The sequence below is a fragment of the Oncorhynchus masou genome, chromosome 12 (genome assembly GCF_036934945.1).
Source record: "Oncorhynchus masou masou isolate Uvic2021 chromosome 12, UVic_Omas_1.1, whole genome shotgun sequence".
NCBI lineage: Eukaryota > Metazoa > Chordata > Actinopteri > Salmoniformes > Salmonidae > Oncorhynchus > Oncorhynchus masou.
Genome location: NC_088223.1, coordinates 84414623 through 84435527, shown reverse-complemented (window position 1 = coordinate 84435527; position 20905 = coordinate 84414623). Strand labels below are relative to the sequence as shown.

The following is a 20905-nucleotide window of genomic DNA, read 5'->3' as shown; positions in this document are numbered from 1 at the left end:
GCAGCATTGCGTTTCAGAAGCAGTTGCAGTGCATTCTGTATGGTGCATACGATGGATTTATCGAACGTGTGCGTCAAACTGTATGTGTAGACGGCTTGACAAAAATAGTAGAAGAAGGTGAATGTTGAACTTTTGTTGCATACATATCCAGATGATGCTGCGCACTATTTTGCGTAAACCCTGTCGGTGTGTTCGAAGCGTAAACAGCGTAGCGCCAAATAGCCTGTAGTCCAGTCGAGGTACTGGTGTGTGAAGTCTAAACTGATGTCTGCCTTATTCTGCCGTCTGCTGAACTCGTGCAACATGTAACAGTTTTCTGTTTCTGCTTCATGATACAATCATATCCTCAATGTCAATAATAATTTTGAGAGAACAGTTTAGAAAATAAGACAACTTTCATTGCACTTTTATTTTTTTTGGCAATCAATCTGCGCATCTTTCCCTGATCGTTTCAGACAGTCCTGTTCGTGGGTCGTGGCAGGTATCCGCATGCGTCGTCCTCAAACAATTGATGCCGTGAGCTGTTCTCGGATTTTTAAATAGGCTTACCTTTTATATTTTATCTGGACATGTTATTTCTCTCAGAGGCCCGCGGCATTTGAAGGTAGGTTGTGATGTTGTCTGCTTGAATGACTATTCAGCGCAAGCTTTCTATTGTATCACTGGATACTAAGCGGAATGCCCTCCATCTACACCGCTCAAAGTCGGCAATGCGGTTTCATTATCTAGGCTACTTCAGCATCGCACACTGGAAGTAGTTTGGAATATGTCTTTTAAATTGACTAGGGTGACCTTATCAAGGATACCATATATGACATTCATATTGGACTGCAAAATCACAAATGTTAGTTCGTTTGTAGCCTACCGCCAGGCGACCACTCAAATGGAAATATTAAGTTTGCATTCAGCCTACATCCAGTTGTAATAGAGTAAGTGCAGTCTTTTTTTTATTCTGAATGCCTACGGTAGGCTGAATCATACATGGGATGATATTGCAGTAAACTAGAAGACAGGCTTTGTGCTGTGCATACTAAGTCATTTTCACTATGTTCAATTTGAAACGAAATTATCGTTAGAATGACACATATATGGTCAGAAATGCCGGTTTGAATCGGACTGCTTGTTGTACCTGTCTGTATTTGACTCGAGCTACACGATAGGGATGACATTGAACTGTGCAAGCAAGCTACGTACGTGGGAGCTGAAGTTTTGCGTCCTCCCTTATAGTTCTACAGTATGCCTCCTGTCCTGGATGGTATGCGGACTGGTTGTGGAATTTCTATTATTTTACACCCTCAAACTATAAATCAAAGGAAGTTGGGAAGAAGCAGAAACCTAATGTTCTCCAATTTCATATTATTCATCACTTTGCTGGCTGCACAGAGAGATGAGATGGCCCTAGCGAAAACAAAGTTGACATGTATTATCCTTCAGAAAGTTAACTATTTGTACTTACTTATTTTGTAGGCAGCAGGTAGCCTAGTGGTTAGAGCGTTGGGACAGTAACTGAAAGGTTCCCAAATCGAAGGGTAAAAATCGGTCGTTCTGACACGCCTTGACAGCTTGTTCCTAGGCAGTCATTGTAAATAAGACTGTTCTTAACTAACTTGCCTAGTAAAGTAAATACATAGTTATTTTGTAGCATGTGCTAATTGAAATGTATTAAACTGAATAAAGTACACTTTTATGGAGGTCATTTAGCCTACTTGGGTAAATATAAGTATTGTAGACCTACAGTTTGGGGGACTTCATTGGATAATTTTGAACTAGACCTATTTTCTGCCTTTAATCTATTACTAGTGCCTTTAATCTATTAGTAGTGTCTTTAATCTATTACTAGTGCCTTTAATCTATTACTAGTGTATTTAATCTATTACTAGTGTCTTTAATCTTTTACTGGTGTCTTTAATCTATTACTAGTGTCTTTAATCTACTATCAGTGTCTAGCGACTGCATTTGGTTCTGGGTGTCGAGATGAATCACTTACAGCCAGGGTTGGGGAGTAACTGATTACATGTCCTGCTAGTGAGTAATAATCAATTCATCAGATCCATTTTTTTTACTGTAACTCATCAATTAGGTTAAAAGCTAAAATATTGTAATAAGATGACAGATACTTTTGGTAAACTGTACGAGTACTTCTTGGATTACTTTTAAATTCAGAAAGGATATTTGTATAAAAATAGTACTTTGACACCTTTCTGTTTTCTCACTTACATTCAATTTAACACTTAACACTTAACAAACTAAGAAAAGGGACGTGAAGCTACAATAACAAGTGCTGACAGGCAGCTACACATAGACAATAACCCACAAAATACCCAAGGAATATGGCTACCTAAATATGGTCCTCAATTAGAGACAAAGATAAACAGCTGCCTCTGATTGGGATCCAATCTGGGCAACCATAGACATATAAACACCTAGATATACAACAACCCCTAGACATACAAAACCCCTAAACAAAACAAAAACTACACAAACCACCCTCGTCACAGCCTGACCTAACCAAACACCAACGTTTTGGCATCATGTGCCTTCTTTGGGTAATCCAAAAGGTAAATTGATGACAATTTTGGACTAGTACCTGTAATGGATTGCATTAAGAAAGTAACCTTCCCAACCCTGTTTACAGATGTAGGATCTTAATTTGATTACTCTTTTGTTGCTGAGAATTTTCCTGCATAGCAATGCAAAATTGTAATGTATTCAGGGTTTAAAAAGGCTTCTAATGTTTGTAATTTCCACTTTAAAATGTCAGACTTGATTTTCCCTGACGAAAAATGTATCAAACCCTACAAAAAATATATATATTTTAATATAATCCACATAAGAATTCACATTTCCTGTCACGGTTTTCGTTGTGGGAAGGAGGAGCAGACCAAAATGCAGCGTGGTTGTGATTCATTTGATTTAAATCGAGAGACTATACACGAATAAACTAACAAAATAACAAACGTGCGAAAACCTAAACAGCCCTATCTGGTGCAAAACACAGAGACAGGAACAATCACCCACAAACACACAGTGAAACCCAGGCTACCTAAATATGGTTCCCAATCAGAGACAATGACTAACACCTGCCCCTGATTGAGAACCATATCAGGCCAAACACAGAAATAGACAAACAAGACATCCAACATAGAATGCCCACTCAGATCACACCCTGACCAACCAAAACATAGAAACATACAAAGTAAACTATGGCCAGGGCGTGACATTTCCTGTTGCTGCCAGATTATTTTCATGCTGTAGCAAACTGGCTCAAATTAAGATCCTACATCTGTACCGTGCACTCAGCATGTACTTCCACACTGTGCCGTCAATGTGCCTCACAACTTTCCCCTGACCGACTGTAAAAAAAGGAAGAATCTTACTGAAAGTATTATTTTCTATCCTCATATTTTATGTTATCCTCAAACAAGAATGAGTACTCTACAATAATTAAGCATTTCAGAGACTGTATTTAGCTTGCCTGATTAGTCAGCCAGTTTCCAAGGTATCAACTTCCTTATGGTTATATGAAAGTAGTCTATACTCTTTCGAAGAATTCGGCAAATTCACAAACGGAAAGAGGATCTCTTGACAATCTCTCCACCCAACACAAGTAGAGCGTTACCATGATGTGTTGTCTCAAACCATATGTATGTGTTTGCTTTTCTCCCATATAGGTTGGGCTCCTGTTGAGGGTGGTCAGAGATAGAGTCACACCACTACGTGTAGTACTGAGAAGAGTGGCCAAGTTCCAATACACGGACTGGTGTATCTAGGTAGGGTGGTCCAGCCCAGGCTCCAGGCTATGTCTCCCTGGCTGTGGGAGAGCTATTCCATGCTGAGTTGAAAGGGACCTGCTTGGCTGGGGAATACGGGAACAGACATGGGGCTGGGACAGTCCAACAAGGCTCCTGTCACCGATGACACAGAGGAGAGTGAGTAATGACCAATGACTGTATATGAATGGACAAAGCCATCGATCACGTGACACCATTCATTCCTATGTGAAGACTCAATATCACATTGAAGCCAAATGAAGTCGGTTAAGATGGGGTCTCATGAGACATATCATGCTCATTTTGAGTTACTCCGGGAAGTGACTTTGCAGGCTACCTCAGTGCTGCTCCTACTCATTGAGTAACTAAATTATCCTTATAACTTATTCTATGTGCGATTTTAAAATAATCTGTTCAAGAAGGACATACACTGAGTGTACAAACATTCCATGACAGAGACTGGCCAGGTGTATCCAGGTCAAAGCAATGATCCCTTACTGATGTCACTCAATCCAAAATGTAATATAGAATCGGCTTCCTATATCACAACATGGCATCCTTCATTCATGCTGCCAAACATACCCTTGTAAAACTGACCATCCTACCGAACCTCGACTTCAGTGATGTCATCTATAAAATAACCTCCAACACTCTACTCAACAAATTGGATGCAGTCTATCACAGTGTCATCCGTTTTGTCACCAAAGCCCCATACACTACCCACCACTGCGACCTGTACGCTCTCGTTGGTTGGCCCTCGCTTCATACTTGTCGCCAAACCCACTGGCTACAGGTTATCTACAAGTCTCTGCTCGGTAAAGCCCCGCCTTATCTCAGCTCACTGGTCACCATAGCAGCACCTATATCTCCCTCTCTAGCTTTAAGCACCAGGTGTCAGCACCTGTACATAGCCCATCTGTAAACAGCCCATCTATCTACCTCATCCCCATACTGTATTTATTTATTTATCTTGCTCCTTTGCACCCCAGTATCTCTACTTGCACATTCATCTTGCACATCTACCATTCCAGTGTTTAATTGCTATATTGTAATGACTTCGCCACCATGGCCTATTTATTGCCTTAACTCCCTTATCTTACCTCATTTGCACTCACTGTATATAGACTTTTTGTTTTATTTTTTTCAACTGTATTATTGACTGTATGTTTTGTTTATTCCATGAGTAACTCTGTGTTGTTGTATGTGTCCAACAGCTATGCTTTATCTTGGCCAGGTCGCAGTGCAAATGAGAACTTGTTCTCAACTAGCCTACCTGGTTAAATAAAGGTGAAATAAAATAAAAAATAAAATGTGTTAAATCCACTTCAATCAGCGTAGATGAAGGGGAGGGGAAAGGTTAAAGAAGGATTTTTAAGCCTTGAGACAGTTGAGACATGGATTGTGTATGTGTGCCATTCAAAGGGTGAATGGGCAAGACAAAATATTTAAGTGTCTTTGAGTGGGGTATGATAGTAGGTGCCAGACGCACCAGTTTCCCGTGTGAATTAAGAGTGGTCCACCACCCAACTTGACACAACTGTGGGAAGCATTGGAGTCAATATTGGCCAGCGTCCCTGTGGAATGCTGTCGGCTCCTCGTAGAGTCCATACCCTGACGAATTAAGGATGTTCTGAGGGAAAAAAGATGTGCCACTTAATGTTTTGTACACTCAGTGTACGCCTGGTGTATAAGAAGCCAATTATTGGTACCATGAATGTCTTCAAAACATTTTTTCATTTACATGAAGATTCACCACGAAGATTGCAATTTTTCCATTTACTATGCAGTACCGCAGTCAGCTTTGAACTTCCATGGCTCCAATGAGAGGGGTCAGTCGTTCTCCCTTGGTAATGACCCAGGCCAACCTGCTATAAAGTGGGCAATGGGGATTATTTGATATTCATCCTGTTGGATCTGTCTTTCCCTGTATAAGCTTCTCTGAGTCTATTCCAGTAGCCTCAATACCAAAAATGAATATGACAGATTGAACAAACAGATGAAGATAAATAAACAGAAATGTAAGCATCGGTAAATCCACAGTTACTAACATTATTTCTTAAAGTCTTAAACGTTAGCTATGTGTTTCTGAACAATGCAATGGTACAGGTGTAGGATCTTAATTTGATTACCCTGTTGCATTATAACTTTCCTGTAATGCAGGAAATTTAAAGCTTGTAGTGTATTTGAGTTTTAAAAAAGTTTCTGAAGTTTGTAATTTCCAATTTGAAATTTCAAACTTGATTTTCCCTTTCAAAAACACTATCAACCCCTACAGAAATGTCCATCAATTATTAAGATGTTTCCTCCCTTTCATCTGCACTGATTGAAGTGGATTTAACAAGTGACATCAATAAGGGATCATCGCTTTCACCTGGATTCAACTGATCAGTCTAATGTCATGGAAAGAGCAGGTGTTCTTAATGTTTTGAATACTCAGTGTATACTAGGTACTGTAAGTGGAGTTCAACATCTTTGAATATCCTCTAGATGAATTTAAACCCCAATGAGTCTACAGAGTTAAAGTATATTAGCTATTCAAGGCCTCTCACTGGGTCCCTCTTTAATTAAAGCCATTATGTTTTTCTCTATATTTGACATAATGAAGTATATGTCATCTGAGGGTGTTTTACATTTTGTGATGATGTACGGTTTCTACAGCTAACCTTCTTCACTCCCTAGAATACAGTTACTGTCACAGTATAGACTAGAGAAGAGATTCATCGATGGACTAACAAGTTCTGTAAATGTTCATCTCTATATCATATTAATGATGGTGACAGAGCATAAGCGTAGGATTGTTTATTGCACAGGATGAGGACAGGATCTTGGTAATGGTTGGAGTGGAATCATAATAATGGTTTCTATGTGTTTGATGCCATTCCATTCGCTCTGTTCCAGCCATTATTATGAGCCGTTCTCCCCTCAGCAGCCTCCACTGATTTATTGGTAGGTCAACTTTAACAGACAGACAGACAGACAGACAGCCAGACAGACAGACAGACAGACAGACAGAATACAGAATACAGAGTGTACAATCTCTACAATTGAATATTTTCTAGAACGTACACTTTGGACATGGTTTGCTGTGACACGAGGCACATAGTTATCTAATGCCGTTTCCAGAGTAATGGTCATAGACGTATTTCAACGTTTTCTTTCCTGTTATTTGAGCTTCTGCCATCGATCAACCTGTTAGAAAGGAAAAGTTACCTATTATGAACAAAGTCATCACCTCAGAAATAAAAGTCATGTCGGACTGGAGTGCTCCTTGACGTTGTTGTTATGTCTTTGACATTGCAGTTGTGTGTTCATTTTTCCAATGACACACATTTACTGCCTGGACACCTGGGATAATGACAGGGATAATGAGAGAGACAGAGACAGACAGAGAAAGACAGACTGACTGACAGACAGACAGACAAACAGACAGACAGAGAGACAGAGAAAGACAGACAGACAGAGAGACAGAGAAAGACAGACTGACTGACAGACAGACAGACAGACAGACAGACAGACAGACAGAGAGACAGAGACAGACAGAGACAGATTTAGTACAGCAACAGGACTGAGTGCTTTATGAGACTGTTAAGAATGGGAACGAAGTGTTCCTGTTTACAGCAAACACACATTCAGTTAGTGATCACAACAATAAAGAAGTAAATTACTGGACGTGAATATCTATTGACTCACGCTGGGGTAATCTTAAAAACATCACTCGGCAGTAGAGATGTGGTAATAATGGTCGAATATAACCGCAGCTGTCTGGGACTGATGATGTTGCTGTTGATGATGTCATGTAATACCTGGGACATTGATTGGTGGATTCAATGTGACATTGATTGCTGGATTTAAAAAAGTATTACTCAGTTGGCTATTGTCCCTGGAACCAAAATGATGTCATGTGTATTACGTATTACAGGTAGGACATGACTTTGTCCTGTTAACCATCATGCTAAAGCTGTGCCTTGTCCTCCCTCCCTCCCCACCTTAGCTGTCTGTTTGTCCTGTTAACCATCATGCTAAAGCTGTGCCTTGTCCTCCCTCATTCCACACCCTAGCTGTCTGTTTGTACTGTTAACCATCATGCTAAAGCTGTGCCTTGTCCTCCCTCCCCAACCCAGCTGTCTGTTTGTCCTCCCTGTCTGTCTGTCTGTCTGTCTGTCTGTCTGTCTGTCTGTCTGTCTGTCTGTCTGTCTGTCTGTCTGTCTGTCTGTCTGTCTGTCTGTCTGTCTGTCTGTCTGTCTGTCTGTCTGTATGTCTGTCTGTCTGTCTGTCTCTTTGTCTGTCTGTTTGTCCTGTCTGTCTGTCTGTCCGTCCGTTGTTTCTCTCCCCTGGACACGCCCGTTTGGTGATCATGCTTTATTCACGCTCCGTCTGACTGGGACCCATGGGTTCTGTTTCAGTCGCCACAGCAACCACATGACTTCCTTAGACATGGCTGCTCGGGAGTGTACGTGAGGCTCCGCTATAGCCTCTCTATAGAGAGAGTGTGAGTGAGAGAGAGAGAGAGAGAGAGAAAGAGAGACAGACGGACAGACAGACAGACAGACAGACAGCGATATAGACAGATAGACAGAGTAACTAACTGACACTGCAGCCTCTTTGCACCTGACATGACTGCTCTGCTGTCTCCTCCTAGTCAGACCACAGCTGTCCTACCCTAAGCCCCCATCACATCCAGTTAGGCTCAGAGCCTGAAGCGAGGGATATTATGATATATCCACTCCAGAGAGGAAGCCCCATGTGCTTCTTTAATAGCAGGGCTGGTAAACAGTGAAGCACAACTAGCGGAGAGGGGAAGTGCCACTGATACATGACTAACTGAACATATAATTAACTGTCGCATCCAATCCATCTGCTCTGACGGGATGTGGGGTGTTGCTGCTCGGTGGGGGGGGGTGCACCGGCCAGGTCACATGAAGGGGGACAGAGAGTGGGCGGCAGCTGCATGGCACCCTGGGAGACGGTGGAAAGAGAGAGGGATAACCTTCTGTCCCTGTTACCATGGCTGTGAAAATAGGCCACAACTGTCTCCAGTTGGAGAGAGTGTAATCAGTGTACGTGTGGTGAGGGAAAATGTAAGGCTCAGAGCAGGAAAGTGCTGAAAGTCAACGGAAATGTTTATTCTGTTCAGTGGAGAACATGCAACGTCTTTAAATTTTTTTTGTGAAAGTCTGTTGTCTTCTTCTGGGCTATAATGTAAACTGCCTCTACTTTCTCTCCCCAAGTTCATTTTCTATCAAGGGGGCAGTCTGTCTGCATCTGATTGTGGCATTATTATAATGAGCTGAATGAAACAGCTGACTTCCTGTTTAGAACCTTTTACATATTAGTCTATAAGGCTGCCTCACAGGCTTTTAAAAAGGACACTGACTGTAAATTATTTTAATGTCATTTCATTGGCATTTGATATTCTCATACCTACTTTATTCATTATTCAGAAAAAAGATAGTGATTTAATGTGATGCTGTTTCCCTGATATGGAAATGAGCAGATGCTCCTCTTTTTCCACAGTTAACTTCGATCACTTCCAAATCTTAAGGGCTATCGGGAAAGGAAGTTTCGGGAAGGTAAGTCTGTTTTAGTAAATTGCTGAATCAAGGAGCAGCTACCTACTGTGACCTTCTTATCATTCAAACACACACACACACACACACCATTTAGTTTCAGGACAGAATTTAGCCCTAGCATCTCAGATAAGTCTAATTAAAGTGGTTAGTCTGTTGCAGGTTGTATTGAAGCTGCTAGTATGATTGGCTAAATTGCTATTATTATGTAACTAGATATCTACACATTAAATTATCTTTTTTTGTCTTGACAAGGGGAACCTAGGTTCCATCCAATTGGTGACAATATTTTAATGTAAATATTCAAAAATGTCCACAAAAACAATATGCAAATTTTCCCACCAGAGATGTGTTTTCATCAAATTGACTTGTTGAGGATAAAAGGCTGTGAGAGAGGACGTAGTGCACATAGAAAGTACTTTTGCAGTTAAATTCCCATGTATCAAATAAAAAAATACAAGTTAATTGGGATTCCATTTCAAATCTACAGATGGTTTAGTCACAAAAATGTCCCCACTCTGAACTTGGCACGTGCGCTCTAGCCAAAAGCTCGCAGGAACAGTAGGCTGGCCTACATTAGATTATTATGGATAAGTGCGAGATTGTATTTATTCATTAAACGGTTGTCACACCCTGACCTTAGAGATCCTTATGATTCTCTATGTTTGGTTAGGTCTGGGTGTGACTCGGGTGGGAAATTCTATGTTTTCTGTTTCTTTGTTTTTGGCCGAGTGTGGTTCCCAATCAGAGGCAGCTGTCTATCGTTCTCTCTGATTGGGGATCATACAGAGGCAGCCCTTTTTCCCACCATTAGGTTGTGGGATCTTGTTTTCTGTTCAGTTATTGTTGCCTGACAGAACTGTCCATTTTTGTTTTCGATTTTGTTATTTTGTTTGAGTGGTTTTTGAATTAAAATCATGAACACTTTCCACCCTGCGCCTTCGTCTACTTTTTCTAGCACCAGTGAGAGCCGTTACAACGGTAGCCAAGCAGCCGATCATCATGTCACCAGACCCTCAATATTTGTCACCTTGCACATTCACCAGCCTGTGAAGTTCATCATAATTTCATTCATCTGTAGCCTAATAAACTACATGGTTTTCCGAGTCGTAGTGGGAGGGCCACACGCCATATCATCACATGACTCCAAGTTCACTTAGATATGATGGTTATTATACCAATATTTACAAATACAAGTATTCCACTGCCATTTATCAATGAATTAATTTTACAAACACAAAAGATCCCACCATGTCAAACGAACAAGTTGTCTATCGACAATTATGAATTTGTACCAACATTTCATGTTGTGACTTTTTGTTGTTGTTGTGTCAGGTAATTAATGCGCATAGTTACAGTTGCAATAGAACAGTTGTTTTCAACTTTCACAGTCTGTGGATGCGCTTTCTTACAGCTTGTGTTTACATATAAGCAAAACAACACTGCAATGGTCAGTAAGAAACACATTCAGTAAACTCAGTTGATAGCATGATGAATGCACAGCTATTGTCTGTTCTCTCTAGGTGTGCATTGTGCAGAAAAAGGACACAAAGAAAATGTATGCCATGAAGTACATGAACAAACTGAAGTGTGTGGAACGGAATGAGGTCCGCAATGTCTTCAAGGAGATGCAGATCATGCGGAACCTCGAGCATCCCTTCCTTGTCAACTTCTGGTAAGTGTGTGTGTGTGTGTGTGTGTGTGTGTGTGTGTGTGTGTGTGTGTGTGTGTGTGTGTGTGTGTGTGTGTGTGTGTGTGTGTGTGTGTGTGTGTGTGTGTGTGTGTGTGTGTGTGTGTGTGTGTGTGTGTGAAAGAAGACAGGAATTGCCAGGAACAAGTGTTATGAGGATATTGTGGTTAATTATCTGTAGCGAGAGGACTCTCACCTTGAAAATGGCAGAAGCTTGAATGCGCTTGCCAATCTCACATCTATACATGTTTGCCCAGCCAAGACATTGACGTCTAGAACGAGGAGGACACACAATACAATGAAGTAGAACAAAACCTCAGACGATCTCAATTTGTCTTTGAAAATCCTGTGGGTAGTGCCTTGTGTTGGCTTATTAAAGTAAGTACAGTGTAAAGGTATATTGACGTTAGTCATCAAAAAACATATTGTTTTTACGTTGGTTGATCTCTCATTATGAATCACCAAGACTCACTATTAATCATTCACTGCACATTTATGACCAGTTGAATGCTTTCACAGCTCCATTCCTTCTACATATTTGCCTTATATAGAGATAGGCTCATAAAACCAGTGAGTATCGACCCCTAAAAAGGAGCTGATGACCACTAAAGCTCCTGAGTGTCTTTGGCACTCGATACAGCTCTTATCACCTTGGAGAGGTTAGCGTCTAAAAGGAAAGGCACTAACTTGAGACCAGCCGCTTGACTAGCTGTGTGTGGACTCGGATGAGACAAGAGGCTAGTGGAGCGGAGGACTGAGGGACTGACAAGTGTGGCAAAGAAGAAAAATAATTGCCATGCTTCCTGTAGTCCAGTTTGTGATTCAACCATTCAATGGCTCGAATGGCTGCTAATTATTATTATTTTTTTTATTGTTCCTCTCTTAGTTACTCAAGCTGAGGTAATTACTTCAGATGACTCTGATATTTATACACAGGCGCGGTTATTTGGAATTTTGCTGTTAACAGTAATGTGAAATAGTTTAGACTCGTTCCTAATATGACATTGAAGAACTCCAGGTATTTTATGCCCCCCCTCTCTCCCTCCCTCTCTCTCTCTCGCTCTCTCTCTCTCTCTCTCTCTCTCTCTCTCTCTCTCTCTCTATCACTCTCTCTCTCTCTCTCTCTCTCTCTCTCTCTCTCTCTCTCTCTCTCTCTCATTCTCTCTCTCCTCTGTCTGAAAATCTCTTCATTATTGCAGGCAGCATCGGCAGCTGGCAGGGACTCACTATCTATGACTGAATCTTTTAATTACTATTTGGAGGATAATAAGCAGAAACGTTCAGTAGTGGAGCCTGTAGTAGAAGAATGGAGCCGTCTGACAAACAAACGATGCTTGCTGTGTGGGACAACAAATCCAATAAAAAAACAGGCAGGAAGAAGGTCATGCTTTTGGCAGGGTCTTTAAACGCTTGGAGCGAGCTAGTGGAAGATGTCCCTGTAAGATGTGCTTAGGTCAGCTCAGCTGCCCAGTTGGTCAAGTTATGATTGTCCTGAGTGAAGAGCTCAAGGTCATGTCATAGTGTGGGAGATTACCTGCTGCACCTTCAGAGCAATCAGGCGACACGACAGTCAGCGTCCCCCTCTCCTCCTTTCCCACTCTCCTCCTGCCCTGCCCCCCTCCCTGCAGTCACTGCAGTTGTGACTGGCTCTCAGATGAGGTGTTTGTATATGCCGGCCACTCAGCATAGCAACAACAAAGACTCGTCTCCTGAATGGCAGTGCAATTAGAAATCTATGAATGTGCCATCTGGTGTGTGTGTGCATGAGAAAGTAGTCCTGTAGCCCGGTGTGTAGTCCTGTAGCCATGTCTAGTCTCTGTCTGTAATCCTGTCTGTAGTCCTGTTTGTGGTACAGTAGTCCGGTCTGTAGTCCTGTAGCCATGTCTACTCTCGGTTTGTAGTCCTGTCTGTAGTCCTGTAGCCATGTCTACTCTCTGTCTGTAGTCCTGTCTGTAGTCCTGAAGCCATGTCTACTCTCTGTCTGTAGTCCTGTCTGTAGTCCTGTTGCCATGTCTACTCTCTGTCTGTAGCCCTGTCTGTAGTCCTGTCTGTGGTACAGTAGTCCTGTCTGTAGTCCTGTAGCCATGTCTACTCTCTGTCTGTAGTCCAGTCTGTAGTCCTGTAGCCATGTCTACACTCTGTCTGTAGCCTTGTCTGTAGTCTTGTCTGTGGTCCTGTAGCCATGTCTACTCTCTGTCTGTAGCCCTGTCTGTAGTCCTGTAGCCATGTCTACTCTCTGTCTGTAGTCCTGTCTGTAGTCCTGTCTGTAGTCCTGTAACCCTGTCTGTAGTCCTGTAGCCATGTCTAATCTCTGTCTGTAGTCCTGTCTGTAGTCCTGTCTGTGGTACAGTAGTCCTGTAGCCATGTCTACTCTCTGTATGTAGTCCTGTCTGTAGTCCTGAAGCCATGTCTACTCTCTGTCTGTAGTCCTGTCTGTAGTCCTGTAGCCCTGTCTGTAGTCCTGTAGCCATGTCTACTCTCTCTCTGTAGTCCTGTCTGTAGTCCTGTCTGTGGTACAGTAGTCCTGTCTATAGACCTGTAATCCTGTATGTAGTCCTGTAGCCCTGTCTGTAGTCCTGTCTACTCTATGTCTGTAGTCCTCTAGTCCTGTAGTCCTGTATACACTCTGTCTGTAGTCATGTATGTAGTCCAGTAGTCATGTAGTCGTGTCTGTAGTCCTGTCTAGTCTCTGTCTGTAATCATGTAGTCCTGTATGTAGTCCTGTGTGTAGTCCAGTAGTCCTGTAGTCCTGTCTATAGTCCTGTAATCCTGTGTGTAGTCCAGTAGTCCTGTCTATAGTCCTGTAGTCCTGTCTGTAGTCCTTCAGCCCTGTAGTCCTGTGTACTCTCTGTCTGTAGTCCTATAGTCATGTCTGTAGCCCTGTCTTTAGTCCATTAGACAGACAGACAGGCAGGCAGGCAGACAGACAGATGCTCTCTGTGTCCTAACCAGAGCCCGACTCAGCAGCACAGCACTCACTTTTATATTTGTATGTGTATTTGTTAGGGATCCCCATTAGTTCCTGCCAAGGCAGCAGCTACTCTGCCTGAGGTTTGTTAGGGATCCCCATTAGTTCCTGCCAAGGCAGCAGCTACTCTTCCTGAGGTTTATTAGGGATCCCCATTAGTTCCTGCCAAGGCAGCAGCTACTCTTCCTGAGGTTTATTAGGGATCCCCATTAGTTCCTGCCAAGGCAGCAGCTACTCTTCCTGAGGTTTATTAGGGATCCCCATTAGTTCCTGCCAAGGCAGCAGCTACTCTTCCTGGGGTTTATTAGGGATCCCCATTAGTTCCTGCCAAGGCAGCAGCTACTCTTCCTGGGGTCCAAACACATAAAACAAAAGATAAAACAGTACATCATATAACATTATTACAATGTACATGTGTGTAGAGTACGTGTGCTGGAGTGTGCGTGTGTATGTGTGTATCTGTACCTGTGTGTGTGTCTCTTCACTGCCTCCACTGTGCCATAACATGTTTTTTATTTGTTTTTTAAATCTGATTCTACTGCTTGCATCCATTTTTTAAATGTAACCTTTATTTAACTAGGCACGTCAGTTAAGAACAAATTGGTATTTACAATGACCGCCTACCCCGGCCAAACCCTAATGATGAGGGCCAAAGGTGAGCCGCCCTATGGGAGATAAAACAGTTACCTGATGTGGAATAGAGTTCCACATAATTGCACTGTAACGGTGACCAACGATGCCCACAAACTGTTAGGGCCTAAATATAGCTGTCCCAACTGCAGAGTCCCGACAGCATTCCCAAACCTTACCACTGCTCCACCTGGCTATCGGCGGAACCTTGTCTGGCAGAGAAACAGCTCCTTCAGCCTCATTCACTGCCTTTAAAAAAACATAGCTGATATGGCTGACTTGTTTAAACAAATGTAGTTTCTAATGACAATTAATATGTACTAACTATGGCATAAGGGACGACGAGCGGATAAGAGGCAGAACTGTAAGATAAATAACGGGGCCATATACAGTGGGGCAAAAAAGTATTGAGTCAGCCACCAATTGTGCAAGTTCTCCCACTTAAAAATATGAGAGAGGCTTGTAATTTTCATCATAGGTACACTTCAACTATGACAGACAAAATGAGAAAAAAAATCCAGAAAATCATTTTTATTTTATACATATCAATTTATTTGCAAATTATGGTGGAAAATATATATTTTGTCAATAACAAAAGTTTATCTCAATACTTTGTTAGATACCCTTTGTTGGCAATGACAGAGGTCAAATGTTTTCTGTAAGTCTTCACAAGGTTTTCACACACTGTTGCTGGTATTTTGGCCTATTCCTCCATGCAGATCTCCTCTAGAGCAGTGATGTTTTGGGGCTGTTGCTGGGCAACACGGACTTTCAACTCCCAAAAAAGATTTGTTGAGATCTGGAGACTGGCTAGGCCACTCCAGGACCTTGAAATGCTTCTTACGAAGCCACTGCTTCGTTGCCCGGGCGGTGTGTTTGGGATCATTGTTATGCTGAAAGACCCAGCCACGTTTCATCTTCAATGACCTTGAGTGAAAACCTCCTTCTATCAGCAAGATCTCACGATACATGGCCCCATTCATTATTTTCTTTACACGGATCAGTCGTAACTCCAAGATCTCAGGTTCGATTCCTGGGCCACCCATAAAATATAAGCCTACATGACTATAAGTCACTTCAGATAAAAGACTCTACTAAATGGCATATATTGTTATTATCATTAAGCTGTCGGAGCTGGATTTACTCCTGAGCTGTTGCAGTCACTGAAACTGTCTGGAGCAGAGACGCTGATGGAAGAGATGTTGTTATTGAAGGTGAATTTTCTCTCTAACTGCACTGCACATCCTGTGGTGTGTATCACAAGTCAGGAATTCCTTCATTGAATCCACAATGAAGATGAACCACGCGTTGAAGTGAATGAAGGGTTTAGCCAAAAATGCTCATTGGCATCAGTGAAGTGTCTTGCGTCTTTCATTCGACATGCTTATTTTGTAGTTGTCTTCATGTGTCAAACATGGTTCTCCACTCTTTGTCCTTTACTTACCCAGGAAGGTCACCTGCATGCAGTAAATAAACCTATTATTAGTCTTACTGCCATACATGACATGTAGTTTCCCACTGGGCACAGACATCAGTTCAAAGTCTAGTTCTGATTGACATTTTATTGAGTTGTCAACTAATGCAAATTCAACTTGAAATTAACAAAACATTTCACCATGTCATTGGATTTAGGTTAAATGTTGGGTGAAAAAAATACGAAATTCCCTGATTTTCATGAAATCCAATCAGTTTTCCACTTTGATTCAACTTAATAATCACATTCAATTTTGGGATTGAAAAGACGTGGAAAGAACGTTGATTCAACCACTTTGCCCAGTAGGTTCTAGTCAACAATCTGCTGTACCTTGCATATCATACGACCCAGGCAGTAATCCACGACCCAGAATCCCTTTACTGCACACCACGGCCTGGTCTCTCTACATAACAGCACTGTCCACACATTCCCTGCAAACATCACATTATGTTACAGGACACTGATATGTCATACTTCTGTCAGGTTCAGTTAGTGGAAGGTTACAGACCTGGGATGGTGTGGCTGAAGGGGAGGCAGTGAACTTCAGGTGAAGCGTGTTAAGGCATAAGGCAGTGGCGTGACCATGATGCCTCACACCTTGTGCCTCCTCAGTGGGGGCTGCTGGGATGGGGCCGGGCTGGGGTGTAATTTCACCCCAAGGGCTGACGGTCGACAGCAGCTGAGGGAGCATTAGCCTCTGGCTGATGGAAACTGTCCTTCATCTGTTCTGCAGCGCCAGGCTTTAGTCAGCTACTTCTGAGAAGGCTTTAGTTCTGGTTGTGTGTAAGTGGGTGTGGGTGCGCCGTGCGTGTGTGCGTCTGACTGTGTAAGTGGATGATTTTGTACCTGAAGTTGTTCCGGTATTTCAATCAGCACAGTGGAATGGGTTGACTTTAAGTTGAGCAGAGCTATAAGCCATTTAATAGACTTTCTGATATTGATTCAAGGCATGTATTTTCTGTCAAAGTATATTCTCTGTCATTGTATGTACACTACATTGTAAGCCAGTATTATGCCGTTGGAATATTTTAATTGGATTTGAAGCAATTATAGACACAATATGGGAATCAATTAAAGATACATTATAATCAATTTCCTGTAACAGAATATAGAAATCATGTTGTGCATTATGGGCTACCTTTTCAATACAGAAACCAATATCTGCACCTACTGTATATGCGTTATCAAAGACCCCTTTTTCGGGACAAACATTAATTAGAACCCTCTGGTCCAAAGTCCATTACTTTTCTCTGTAGGTGATTCCACCCCACAAATAGCTTACTGTGAGATGTTCTGGTCCTAAATTGGCCTGAAGGGCATTTTCTGGTTACATCGAACTGCATGTGAGGCAGAATGAACTGACCTGGGAAGGGAGCATCCATCCCAAGAAAACAAATCAGAATCCCAGGCTGGTTGAAGATAATAACCAGGTGGCAGTGAGTGCCTGATGGGGATACTAAATTACTCAAAGAATTAGCATGTTTTTTCCCCCTTTTCAAGGCATTCCTGACAAATAACAAAATGGTTGCCTCACACACTAGAAGTCTAATGGAAACATTTCAATGTAATTGACCAATTGGCTCTCTTTCTCTCTTTCTCTCTCTCTCTCTCTCTCTCTCTCTCTCTCTCTCTCTCTCTCTCTCTCTCTCTCTCTCTCTTCTCTCTCTCTCTCTCTCTCTCTCTCTCTCTCTCTCTCTCTCTCTCTCTCTTTCTCTTTCTCTTGTTCTGTATGTAATTCTTTTCCTGTGTCTAATGGCCACTTATTTACAGTTTTTCTCAATTGCTAAAACACAATTTCTGAAACCTTGCTCCATTTCCTGAAAACATTAAACACAAACCTCATCTTCAAGCACTATTCACATAACCTCTGACTCCTCTCGCAAAATGAAACATTCGCCTCAAAACAGTTTTACCTCTGTTCAAAATCAAACAGTGCTCTTAAATCATAAACAAAGTGATCAAAATGATATACACTCTCAAGCAGTCAGTAAACAATACACCGAAAAATAGAAAACACATTGTTCAAAACATACAATTCTCAGGGAGAAGTGAATTTTGAATCTAAAAAAATATTCATATTTTTCCGTCATTGTCTTTTGATGAACAAAAACATGTTCTATCATAGTAGCTCAAAATTGATCAGAAATGACTACTGTGCTTTGCACTTTGCAATTTTGTTTTTTGTTCTTCCTCCTCTTTGTACCCCTATTTTTACAATACTGTACCCTGCATCTCACAAACTTGTCCTTTGTCTCTGTGATACTGTAATTCTTGTTATTTGTTGATATGCAACCAGTCAAAATCTATTGAGCAGTCAGCACTGTTAATAAATGGAAAGCACAATGTTCAGGGCCATACAATTTGTCCATTTTACAGTATACAGCCTACAATGCACTGATCAATGTGCTTCTTCTTGTCTTTGGGCTGGGTCAGGCCAGAGCACTTCGTCGACATCACAAGCAATATTGTCCCTCCTGAGGCAACGGGGGAAGAAGCCTCTTGTGTGTCGTGTCCAGCCCTGACATGATTCCTCACCTATATCACCACAGGCTAAATCCATGGCTTGCAGCAGATTTACTCTGGTGTAGGGTTGTCTATCAAACACTTTCCATCTCCAAGAGGAGAAAAACTCCTCAATCGGATTCAGGAAAGGCGAGTATGGAGGGAGGTTCATAAACTGCAGTTCATAAACTGCCCATTGATGTTAAACCATTCCTTTAGCTGAGCAGCTCGGTGAAAACTGACATTGTCCCACACTATCACATAGGTGGGAATGGGATTCTCATTTACCTCTTGACCCTGCTGCTCTTGAACCTGCTGCTCAAATAAAATATCTCTTAGATTGGCAATAAATCTTAGAAGGTGCTGGGTGTTATATGGCCCGAGTGTAACATGGTGATGTAGAACACCATGGTTGCTGATAGCAGCACAGATTGTAACATTGCCACCAGGGACTTCAACAATGGCCCGCTGTCCAATCATGTTTTGGCCTCTTCTTCTCCTCTTTGTTAGATTGAAGCCTGCTTCATCAACAAAGATGAACTCATGGGCTCTGTCCAAGGATTCCAAGTCAAATATTGTCTGTGTAGAAATACAATATACTGTATGTAGGATTTTGTAAGTCGTACAGAGACAGTGCTATACTGTAGAGTACAATTAGGCTTCTGATTCACATACATTGTATGTACTAAAGAGTAATGTCATTCACATAGTATGTGTTAGTACTGTAGACAATCTGGATTACAGTAAATGTTTCTGAATGTACACTTACTTGCACATACTGAGCTCGCAGTTATTTCACCCTTGGTGAGTTGCGCTCAAAGGTACTCTGTATGTACTCTGTATACTTGTTTCATTCGCATCCTGTTACGATGAAGGACACGGTCAATAGTGGAAATACTCACTGTCAATTCCCTGGAAGTGTGTGTTGTCTTGTATCACTCGTTCCTGGTTTTCTCTGAGTCGTATTGCATTATCTTGAAGGACCAGGCCAAATATAACGGCCTCTTGCTCCCGAGTGAATATAGCTGTCCTTCCACCTGCATGTGGCAGCCTTGCAATTCTACAAAAAGTAGTTGTGCAGTTACAAAAGATATTCATGCAGTACAATACATACAGTGATTCACTTTACAAATGTCTATTGAAACAGCTGCATATATTGTAGTACAGTAAATTTGCAATTACAAAAATACAGTAGTATACTGAACCTGTTCTCTTCTCTGAATGTCCTTACAATGGTGGACACAGAAAATCTGCTCAAATTGGGTTGCACTCTATGTCCTGCTTCCCTCATTGTCAGTCCATGGACAAGAACATGGTCTATAACTGTTGCTCGAATTTCATCAGATATTTCCACTCTTTGTCTTCCTCTTCGTCCTCCTCTTCCTCTTTCTTGCCCTCCTCCTCCTCTTCCTCCTCGTCGCCCACCTCGCATACGCACTCGTCCTCGTCCTCTCACATTGTTTCTCCTATCCATTCTCAGACTGTCTCCTTCCCACCTTCAACAACCTGTTTGCTCTCTGACCTGGCTTATATTGGTTGTGTCGCATCATATGAAACAGGTTAAATCAATTTTGAGTGGTTGTGTTCAATCAATGACATGTCTTCTCTATTTGTATTTGATTGTTGCCACTTGTGTTTACCAGTATGGATGACATGTGCATTAGAGTGCAGAATGTGTTTTGAGAATAAGAATGTGTTTAGAGTTTTGCTGAAAAGTCTAAGTGAGATCTGCAAATTGTGTTTTACCATGTGAAATGGTTTAAGGTATTGACAACAGACTGCATAATTAGCTACATGAGTCCAGACAACTTAGAACTTTGTTCAGGCAGATGGGTTTTAGTGTTTTAGCAATTGAGAAAATCTGTACTACCACTCAGGTCCGGGCGGGTCCGTGTCGAATCGTAATCACATAAAATATCACTGTCATAAGTATTAAATCCTTCTGACAGCTTACAAGAGAAAATTGGCTTTCGGGATATTTGTGTTCTGGCTGTAATTATAATCCACACAATAATTCACAATTCCTGTTCCTGCAGGATTATTTTCCTGCTGTAGCAAACTGGCTCAAATTAAGATCCTACATCTGTATGCATCAATATTCATACATTTTTTCATATACATAATATGCTGCAGACACAGTCACTTGTCGCTCATATAAACTATCGTTTTCTCTGCCACTTGTATGGCTCGTTAAGACTCTATAGTCTTAGAACTCAAGTGTCTTTGAATATGTATGAGTACGTGTCTGCAATGGCCTTCTGCCATTTTGGCCTCAATAAATAACAATAAGCAATCATCACATAC

General features: G+C 41.7%; 1 protein-coding gene across 1 annotated transcript in view; it reads left to right on the top strand.

Annotated features, from left to right (window-relative positions):
• The first annotated feature begins 205 nt into the window (after positions 1 to 205).
• Positions 206 to 20905, top strand: part of LOC135549412 (serine/threonine-protein kinase 32A-like) — a 60291-nt gene continuing 39591 nt past the window's right edge. The window contains exons 1-4 of the mRNA XM_064979385.1: positions 206 to 604; positions 3672 to 3929; positions 9285 to 9340; positions 10861 to 11012. Coding sequence (XP_064835457.1) covers positions 3878 to 3929; positions 9285 to 9340; positions 10861 to 11012 — 260 coding nt within the window. The 5' untranslated portion in view covers positions 206 to 604; positions 3672 to 3877. The remainder of the gene's footprint in view (positions 605 to 3671; positions 3930 to 9284; positions 9341 to 10860; positions 11013 to 20905) is intronic.